The following is a 10,933-nucleotide window of genomic DNA, read 5'->3' on the forward strand; positions in this document are numbered from 1 at the left end:
CTGTTATATGTACTGTTAGATATGTAATTCGTCTGACGTTCCGTGTGTCATGTGGTTCGTCTGAGTTCATTGTTTCATTGTTGTTGTCTTGTGGGACTGTCGTAGTAAAATGTCATTGATATATATATGGCGGACATGACTTTTGTTTATTCATAACGAACATTGGGTGAGTGCGTTCTTTGTATGTAATTGAACAATAAATGTAATAATTAAATTGTATAACTCGTTGTGTTATCTCTGCGAGTCACCCGAGGGAAACATAACACAGACGTTGAACGACAACGATGATGATGATGATGAACTCCGAACTGTTTCACTTAAACTCAAAATGCAAAACTGAAAGAAATGCTTTGCAGCATTTTACCCAACACGCTAATGATTCTACTTGAATAACAACAATAATGGGTAACGATCCTCGGTTAAGTAAGCACAAAACCTGGGATCTAACGAAAATGGAAAACAAAAGTTTTAAGCACTTGCCACCAAAATGGATAAAAGTGTTTCAGTGCTTAAGTATATAGAGGACCCCATTTTTATGGGGTAGAATATATTACTGGTTGAATTGAGACTCCTACCATCATCAACGTCTGTTTCCATGCTGGCATGGGTTGGATGGCTTGGAGGAAATTGGCAAGGCTGGCGGCCACACCAAGTTCCATAGTCTGTTTTGGCACAGCTTCTACAGTTGGATGCCCTTCTTAATGCCAACTACTTTGCAGAGTGTACTGGGTTCTTTTTACAAGGCACCATTACCTGTGTTTTTTACATGGAACCATTACCAGTGCTTCTTATGGGGAACCAGCACTCATACCGATGCTTTTTATATGGCACCAGGTATTATTTTTAAAATTGCGAACCAGACTGACTCCTGTGCAGGTGGCACGTAAAAAACACCACTTGAGCGTGGCTGTTGCCAGTACTGCCAGACTGGCCCTCATGCTGGTGGCATGTAAAAAGTATCCACTACACTCTCGGAGTGGTTGGCGTTAGGAAGTCCATCCAGCTGTAGAAACTCTGCCAGATCAGATTGGAGTCTGGTGTAGCCTTCTGGCTTGCCAGTCCGCTGTCAAATTGTCCAACCCATGCTAGCATGGAAAACGGACGTTAAATGATGATGATGATGAGAGCAGTAATGTTCTTTTCTTTTTATGGCTTTGTTAGAGGAGGAAGGGCGGCACCATGAACTTCTGAAGTGGTCATTGAAAGTAGTAAGGGATCAGGAAGACGACATCAGAAATCATGAGTTATCCTCACGTTGAAATCCTAGTCTAAATATTTGTAACAAAGTAGGTTCTGATAAAGTCCCCCAAGGCCCAGGGAGTTGTATAAAACAGAGCGACTGATTAAGCCAGCTATCCAAGAGCAGAGATAGCCTACCTGACAGGTTTCCACATAGTTTCCATCTACCTAATTTCATTCAAGAGATTTGTGTTGAATCACATCAAAGCTCTGGTAATACATATTTGCCCAAGGTGACACACAACAGGATGACACACAACAGGATGGCGAAATGAACTTCTTAACCATAAAACATTTCATCTTGTGACCTCTTCTCTCTTGTCATAATTACTATGCTAGTAGTTTCTGACATAGCTATAAATGAAAACTGTCATTATTCAAAATGAAGGTGTTTCATGTTAAGTTCTAGTGGTATTAATGATATAATTGAAACAACTCTGGGTTTTAAAACCCAGGTCATAAACTTCACCCATTAAAAAAAAATTTTTTATCACTCACTCACGCTTTTATAGTTAACACAACCAGCAACAACAAAACATTATATGGCTTCAAACAAAATATCAGAGATTAGACCTCTTGTAACTGGATCCGTCTGTTTTCAATAAAACTACACACTTTGAAAAGGAGGAAGGAGGTTGAAAAAAGCAGGTTAAGTGACTGCATGTATAAAAGTTCTAATAAGTGACCATGTGGTTCTTAACCAGCTGAAAATTTATATTCAGTATTACAACTGCTTTATTCTCACTACAAAATGATGAACTATATTTTGATAGAATAAGATGTAAAGTTTTAACTATATCGACAAAAATTCTGTAGCATACAGAGGGTAAATACACACACACCTTAACAGAAGCATATTTTGCTTTAACAATGTAGTTTATATGACAATTTAGCAAGCAGGTGAATTCTTTTTTCCAAACTGCTAAGTTATGGGGATGTAAACACACCAACATCAGCTTTTAAGTGATGGTGAGGGGACAAACACAGACACACACATAAAAATATACATATATCCTCAATGTATCATATATCTGAAAAAGCAGCACACTCTAAAGCATAGAGTAGTGATGTATTTATATGTAATTAAGTCTATATCCAGTCATCCACAAAGGGCTCAGCCCTGTGGATGGCTTGTCAGAGTTTAAAGCAAAATAAAAAAAAAACAGTCTACAGGGCTTAAGCCCTTTGTGGATGTGAAACCATTGGTTTCTATGACCAGACAGACACATATATATACACAATACACACATACATAAAACATTTACAAGACCGACATCAGCCAATCATTAATACATAATAATAACAACAGCTAACAGATCTAACTCAGATATCCGGAAGAAACTACAAGAAGGTGATGGCAGTCAACACAACTGAAAGGCAGACAAATACAGTGAACCAAAGATTGGCTTGTAGAAATATCTACAATATCTTGCCACACAGTCACTCCTACAAAGCGTAGGAGTGGCTGTGTGGTAAGTTGTTTGCTTATGAACCACATGGTTCTGGGTTCAGTCCCACTGCGTGGCACCTTGGGCAAGTGTCTTCTACTATAGCCTCGGGCCGACCAAAGCCCTGTGAGTGGATTTGGTAGAGGAAACTGAAAGAAGCCAGTCGTATATATGTACATATATCTATATATATACAGATATATATATATATGTGTATGTGTATATGTTTGTGTGTCTGTGTTTGTCCCCCCTCCCCCCAACATCGCTTGACAACCGATGCTGGTGTGTTTACGTCCCCGTAACTTAGCGGTTCGGCAAAAGGGACCGATAGAATAAGAACTAGGCTTACAAAGAATAAGTCCTGGGGTCGATTTACTCGACTATAAAGGCAGTGCTCCAGCATGGCCACAGTCAAAATGACTGAAACAAGTAAAAGAGGTAACCAATGCTATTATCATTATCGAAATCACAACATAAATGACACACAGACACAAATAACATTTTATCAAACCAATTTGGACTCAGATCATGAAGAACAGAAAATGTCACTAAGCATTTTGCCCAGTGCTAATGATTTTGCCAGCTTGCCATCTCGACAATAATGATAATAATAACAGCTACTAATAGATCTAAACCAGATATCCAGAAGAAACAAGAAGAGAACAGCAGTCAATGCAACTGAGAGGCAGATGTTGTCAACACAATACAAGCAAACTTCACTGGTAACTGATAATGTGAAAAATATTGAAGTTAACAAAACCAAGAACAACAAAAGATGCTAATGGTGATTATACTTACTTCTGTAGGGGATGTGATACCATAGGTAAATGGTTTGTCGTATTTGTGAATTTGTTGTTGATATGTGTCTGGGAAGTCATAGTCGGAATTCCATTTACGATCTGGTGATAAAAGCACAATAAATTAAAAACAATAAATGAATGATAATTGGAGGAATTATCAGAAAGATTTGAAAGAGAGAATGAAAGTGGGAGAAATTCTGAATAATTCATATTGGTTAAAGATTAATTTTTAAATAAGCGTAAAAATTTGAAAAATGTAATGTATAAAACAAAAATTTATATGAACCAAATCAGTTAAAAATAATTTCAATTAAATTAATTATTGTGACAATAAGTGCTTAACCATAAAACCGTTGAGTTCCTTAAATCTTCTGATATCATGCCAGGCATATCAATTGAGGATATTTTGTTTCTTCAAAAGGATTAAAGGATAATATCTGGAACTGCTTTTATCACAATAATAATAATAATATTTAAGGAATAATTATTTCTTTAATTGCAACAAAGACATAAAAAAAAAATGAAACAGGAAACATAACGCAATACAAAGTAAACAAGCAATGTGTATTTGTATGAATAAAAAAAAAAACATATACACACACACATTCCTTTAGCATTTTAACCAGCCATATCCAGCCCAAATGTTAAACCTATTTGATATTCAAACCAGCCAGATCTGGCCTCTCACACCCACCCTACAATGTCATTCTAAAAGTAAACAATCATATCATCAAAATCTCAAAGCTACAAAATAATGCAGGATTGATTTAATTCAAAACAACATAAACAAGCATCACATTTGACAGAATAATCTGAATGCAAAAGGGTTAAATTCATCTAAATATGAATAAATATCTACATAAAACTTAATAGTTTTTTTTCCCTAATAGTTAGTAACACTTCATGATTAGATGGCATACATGAAAATAGCTCAGGTTATCCTTATGTCTGATAACATGGTACCCAATTATTTCAATAGTTCTTCACTTCTCTTTTACTAAGATTCAAATATGGTTTTATTTTTTTATTTGTATCAGTCATTTGACTGCGGCCATGCTGGACCACCGCCTTTAATCGAGCAAATCGACCCCAGGACTTATTCTTTGTAAGGCTAGTACTTATTCTATCGGTGTCTTTTACGGGGACATAAACACACCAGTTGGGGTGACAAACTTAGACACACAAACATATATATATATATATATATATATATATATATGATGGGCTTCTTTCAATTTCCGTCTACCAAATCCACTCACAAGTCTTTGGTCGGCCCGAGGCTATAGTAGAAGACATTTGCCCAAGATGCCATGCATCTTGAACCTGGAACCATGTGGTTGGTAAGCAAGCTACTTACCACACAGCTGCTCCTGCGCCTACAGAGATTACCCCAAATACACAACCAATACAATTGTAATGTTGCAGGTTGAACTAGTGTTCTTTTCAACATGCTTTCATCAAGGTCTAAAATGAAATTAAATTGTGACCTTGTGTATTTACATAAAATGTTTTTAAAATCTATTATTATACACACCCCTATTCTCTTTGTCGAAATGGTTTGGCCTATAAAACTGTATTGAGCTTCAATATGAAAGTTATTGAATGTTGGAGCCTGGTGTAGCCTTCTGGTCCACCAGTCCTCATTCAAATCGCCCAACCCATGCTAGCATGGAAAGTGGACGTTAAACGATGAAGATGATGATGATGAAGGGTATCAAGCTGTAGAAACTAAGCTAAAAATGATGTTGGAGCTTGACACAGCTTTGCAGATCACCAGTTCCCTGTCAAACTGTCCAACCCATGCCAGCATGGAAAGTGATGATGAATGGATATACAAATGCTGCCATCTACTGGTAAAGATACTAACTTACAAACACAACTCATCATTTTTTTTTTTTGTCATGCTGATGTTTCACTCATGTATTCTTAAATATATAATATTAACCATTTTCCTTACAGAAAAAAAAACAAAAAAAAACAAAACAAAATTATGAAGGAAAGGTAAAAATATATCTTACTATCTGAGTGATTTTCAGGTGAAGGAGTGGCCCCTGCAGATGTAATTTGTGGTGAAGTAACTGGAGCATTATTCGCTTGGGAAAATACAGGAAATATATCATTTGCACCAATGTCAGATGGAGAATATGGTCTTGGTAATGGCACAGTAGGTGAATTAGGTCTTTCTAAGTTACACTGAGGAGAAGTTTGAAAAGATATTGGCTCGGATACAGTGAGTTCTTGGGCTGTCTCTGATAATGTCGTCTGAGATAAATTCCCTTTAGATAAGATAGACTGGGGAGGATTTGGTTTTGATTGGTTAGGTTGAGAAGAATCTGTTTCAGATAAAATAGGCTGTGGAGAATTTGTCATTGATTGGATAGGTGATGAAGAATTTAAATTTGGTATGGCATTATGTGGAGGAGGAGATTGTGGAGAGTTAGCAGCAAACAGAGTAGGTGGAGAATTTGGACTCGAAACAGATGGGTGAAAGAATACTCTTTGAGAAGATATTTGTGAAGAAGAAGCTTTCGGTGTATTCACCAATGGAGAAATAGCTCTTGGAGAGGTTGTTACTGGGGAGACTGTTTGTGGAGAGGGTGATCGAGGTGTGGCGGAAAATGGAGAGGCGGCTCGAGCAGAGGTTGGAGTCCTAGGAGAATTCTTTGGCGAATTTGCTTGTGGTGAAACTGACCTGGAGTTTTCTGTGATGGAAGTTGTTCTAGGTGAAGGCGTTCGAGAATATTTACTATTATAATCAGGTGAGGTTGGAACAAACTTGTTGAAGAGATTCAAGTTGCAGGGTGGACTAGCAGAGTGTATTGAATTAGAATCAAAAACTTCCACAAATTCAACGCTGAGATAAAAGAGAAACAAAACCAATTAATTTTTGATAGAATAATATCAAACTTAAAAATACATGAAAATGTTTTCAGATTTTAAATTTTGAAATTATCATATTTTCTTTCATTGTATATGAAAAATTTAAAAATTCAGAATGAAATATTTTAGGAATGTAATTAAAAAAAAAATGTTAGGAATTAAATAACCTTGAAATAAGTATATTAAACTACAGAAAGATGTTTAGAAATTCTTAACTTCTCATGGCATGGAAATGTAATCTCTTCTGTTTGCTAAAATAACCATAAACACACACGCACAATAACGATACTAATAACCTGGTGTTAGAACTAAATATACTTATGCTTGAGAACAAAAGTGTTAGTTGGGTACAGAGTGTAATATGAAATTAAATAAACAACAAGGAACAGGAAATACATAATCAACTTCATAAGCTTACAACTGTTTCTGCTACATGAAGCAGTGCACTTGTCATTGAGTGCTTGTGCATCACCTTATGGCTTCCTCAGAAACATGTTTATGTATGTACATACATACATAACTGATTATGTCTTATGCAAACAAATTTGTAACTGACACTGAGCTGTCACGAGTAAATTGTGAATGCACGTATATACAGCCTGCAAGGAAGCATATTCTGTCTAAACCTTTACCAGATCCTGTATTTCTTAATTATTTTAGACTACACTCTTTCCTCTTACACTTCGCATCTTCTCCCACCATACCATTTAACTTACAACTGTCTAAACTATACATCAAAGTAATTAATTTCATCACATCATCTCTATCACCTAAATGGTGAATCAGGAGAGTTGTGGAACACAAAAATGCCTTGTATTTTTTGTCTTTTAAGCTTTGGGCTCAAATCTTACCAAGGTCAACTTGTCCTGTCCTTTTGGAATTGGTAAAAATAAAGAACTAAGATAGTGGATTAGTAGAATTGTTAAAATGTCAGATGAGCTGTCTTGCAGTATTTGTTCTGGCACTGTGCTTTTTCGTTCTTGGGTGGTCAACTTCATCTGTCCGTTTAATAATCCTAATACTTGTATTAATAGAGCTACATGGCTTAATGGTTATGGTATTGGACTCCTGATCGTAAGATTGTGGTTTCAACTCCTGGACTGGGTGATGCATTGTGTTATTGAGTAAACCATTTCCTTTCATGTTGCTCCAGTCCACTCAACTGGTAGAAAGCCAGGAAACAATCCTCATATTCTTTATAAAGTAATATGGACTAACCAATGACCTATGTTAATAACACTGACTGGTCCTTGGGCAACTTTAGCAAGGTTCATTTGTTTGCTCGTATTTGGCTCAGCTCTCTAATTTGAGGATAATTTTTCCCCTTCAACAGTGCCAGAAGACTTTGGGAAAAATAATAGTTTATGAATGTTGTCCTTCTCCCCTGACAAAATGACAGGTCAGGGGATAAAAAAAAGAGTTTATGAATGCTAAATGAATTCCACCTAATGTGCTTCAGAAAGATCTCGAGGTCAACTGGCAGTATCATTACAAATAAGGAGACTATGGGCAGAGCAACATCATGACCACTGAAAGAGATTATAGCAGAGCACCAATTCCACTTGGCTGGCCACAGCACTGTGTTTTTCAACTATTCTTTGCTTATGGACCCTTCTGGTTCCTATTTTACTTGGGTGGACCCTTATCGCCATTTGGTGTCTAATAAATCCTGTGGTATTTTTATAATCAAATATAAGAAATTGTATTAAAAAATTGGTTAAAATATTTTGTGTATGGTGAAAGTATAAAACACTTTATCGCACATAAACTTTGACAACAAAATTTTATATGGACACCCCCAAAAGTCATGTGGACCCTGGTTGTGGACCACTGATCTGGCTGATCGATGGCACTTGGGCAACACCTGGGAGTAAGTAGAAAAGGGGCAGGCCAAAGATCACTTGGTAGCGGACATTTGAAAAGGTCTTGAAGACAGTCAACATTATGAGTAATGGATGTGGAAGAGTAGCAGCTGACTGAACCTGGTAGAGGAGGAAACCTTGTGCCTAATACATTGAGCATTGCAGGAGGAACTAAACTAAACTATGAATACTTGGAAAGCTACGGACACCAATACCCTCCTTGTATGATTAATGAACATAAAAAAATCCCGAAAAACTTAAGCCTTTCTTTCTCTCATATATAAAGTAAGAAGCCAGAGTCAATCCCTGTGGTTTGAACTCTGTAACAGAAGCAGCATTATGTTTACCAATAGAATAGTTTTCTTGCAACTTTGTTGAAAATAACAGCTGTCAACCTGTGTTGTGTTTGTGTGTGACCACTAAAGAAATTCCTGTACATGAAATTGATGATCATGAGTGAAGTATGCACAGATCTGCACTCACATTTCAGATAGAACAGCTTTCCTCCTGGTGGTCCAGCATTGGCTGGGATGACCAGAAGCTGAAAGACCTTCAGTTTTTACATCAGTGTATCCTTCTCTTAGACAGATTTTCTAATAAGAACTGAGGATCTATCCCTTCCAAGCAGTCTTATGACATGCTAATATATCATAACAAATTATTGTTGGCATTAATTAGTATCCGAGTAATTAATGTGTAATGAGTGATTGCACCTCTTTATCTTGATGGGTGTAAAAGGGTGATGATACCTGAGGTGATATCAGGTCCAAGGGTGATATAGAGGTACTGGGGGCATTTATTGTAGGTGAGAGTTGATAGGAGACAAGGAAGTGTGAGTTGCTCTTTGTGTCTTCGATGTCAACTTCTCTCCTGACACCTGTGACACAAGGCTCCATGGTACTGTTCTGAAAACCATGGAGGCTTCTCATACCTCAGAAGCTACCTGTCCGGTGATTGCGCCAGTCAGAAAAGCATTGAGAATAGGATCAGCACAGCCCATACTGCTTTTGGAAAACACTCAAAATGAGCCTTCTTAAACCATGACCCAACCATTCAAATAAAAATCACCACAAATACATCAATGTCATTGCGTAATTGGTAGATAGCTATTGACCTAAGATTGGAATTTATCCTCTTTTTGACAGATTGGGTTTCTAGCATCTCTCCCCACCAGGTGTGTGGAAAGCTGGTTTAGTTACCAACAACCTGACTATGTAACAGGTTGTACTCATGAGCAACCAGACAAAACTGAAAATCATGTTCAATAAATTATAGATGCAGACATGGCTGTGTGGGTAAGAGGTTTGCTTCCCAACCACATGGCTTTGGGAATTCAGTCCCACTGTGCAGCACCCTGGGTAAGTGTCTTCTACTATGGTTTCTGGCCAATCGAAGCCTTGTGAGCGGATTTGGTAGGCAAAAGATCTGTTGTGTGTATACATGTACGTGTGTTGAAGTGCTTATGCGTTCTTTAAAAGAAAGGAAGGAGGAATAAATTACAATTACTTTAAGTATTATGATGACAAGGTCCCCAGTTCTTAAATACAGAATAGATGGAATGGTGGTGGTTTGCAGGCTAAATCAAACAAAATTTAACTAAGTCTATTATATCATGTGCTTTTAGCTCTGCATGTAATTCCCAATGACTTGATTAGCTTTTCTCTTGCATTTTTGTTTGTCTTTGGTACAGAATATCTATTAAACTGATTGTAAGGCAAATAATGAGCAATTTCTAAGCAAAGCCTGAGATTCAGATTTAATTCTTGGAGTAACCAGCAGATTTTGCATATGCATTGAATTTGTTAAGTTCACAAATGAATGTCACCAAAACTGGTTCTGAAGATCTTACTTCAAGTAATATTTCAAAGAAAAAACACAATATATACAAAAAAAAAAAAAATAGTATTTTCATTTGAAGCTACGTGAAATCAAGCTGTAGCAATGTGAAAAACTTCTTTCATTAACGGAAAAGAACAACTGAATAGAGCTTTGATGTTAAATTACTGAAAATTAATTATTTTTTTTTGTTTACCAACAATGTATGTGTAACTGTGGTATAAAGGAGCCTTTACTTGATTACTTGACTTGCTAGAAATAACAGTCAAATCTCCATCAAACCACATTGAATAATATGTGAGGTGTATGGTGTCAAGGAAAAGACAGGGTGGCCACAGCCAAATGCTTTGAAATAGCAACACACACACACAGACTACTGTAAAGTGGCTGGTATTTGGAAGGACATCCACCTGTAAAACTCATGCCAAGACTGACCTCGTCTGTGCTGGTGCCACATAAAAAGCACTCAGTCCATTCTGCTGGCTGGTTAGTGTTAGGAAAGACATCTGACTGTAAAGACCCTGCCAAAACAGACATAGTAGTTGTCTACCTGGCTGGCTCCTGTCAACTGTCCTACCCATCCAGACAGACCTTAAATAATGAATAATGATATACATATGCACATATATATATATATATATATATATACATATACACACACACACACACACATACATACATACTCACCTAGCTTGCTCATCCCTCGTAATGACAAGTTCCATGTGATTCGATTCTGATGCACGCCGTAGAATGTCGACAGCACTAAAAGAGAAAAAAACAAAACAAAAGGAATTAAAAAAAAAGTAATCAAGAAATGGAAATATTTACTTTTTTTTCTTTTATTTATTTCAGTCATTTGACTGTGGCC

At 36.8% G+C, this 10,933-nt stretch overlaps 1 protein-coding gene across 1 annotated transcript in view; it reads right to left on the reverse strand.

Moving 5' to 3' along the window:
* The window catches only part of LOC106874692 (uncharacterized), a 119,151-nt gene that overhangs the window by 43,256 nt on the left and 64,962 nt on the right, over positions 1-10,933 (reverse strand). The window contains exons 6-8 of the mRNA XM_052973493.1: positions 10,753-10,827; positions 5,506-6,341; positions 3,486-3,586 (exon numbers count right to left, since the gene is read on the reverse strand). Coding sequence (XP_052829453.1) covers positions 3,486-3,586; positions 5,506-6,341; positions 10,753-10,827 — 1,012 coding nt within the window. The remainder of the gene's footprint in view (positions 1-3,485; positions 3,587-5,505; positions 6,342-10,752; positions 10,828-10,933) is intronic.

This window comes from Octopus bimaculoides, chromosome 16 (genome assembly GCF_001194135.2).
Source record: "Octopus bimaculoides isolate UCB-OBI-ISO-001 chromosome 16, ASM119413v2, whole genome shotgun sequence".
Lineage (NCBI taxonomy): Eukaryota > Metazoa > Mollusca > Cephalopoda > Octopoda > Octopodidae > Octopus > Octopus bimaculoides.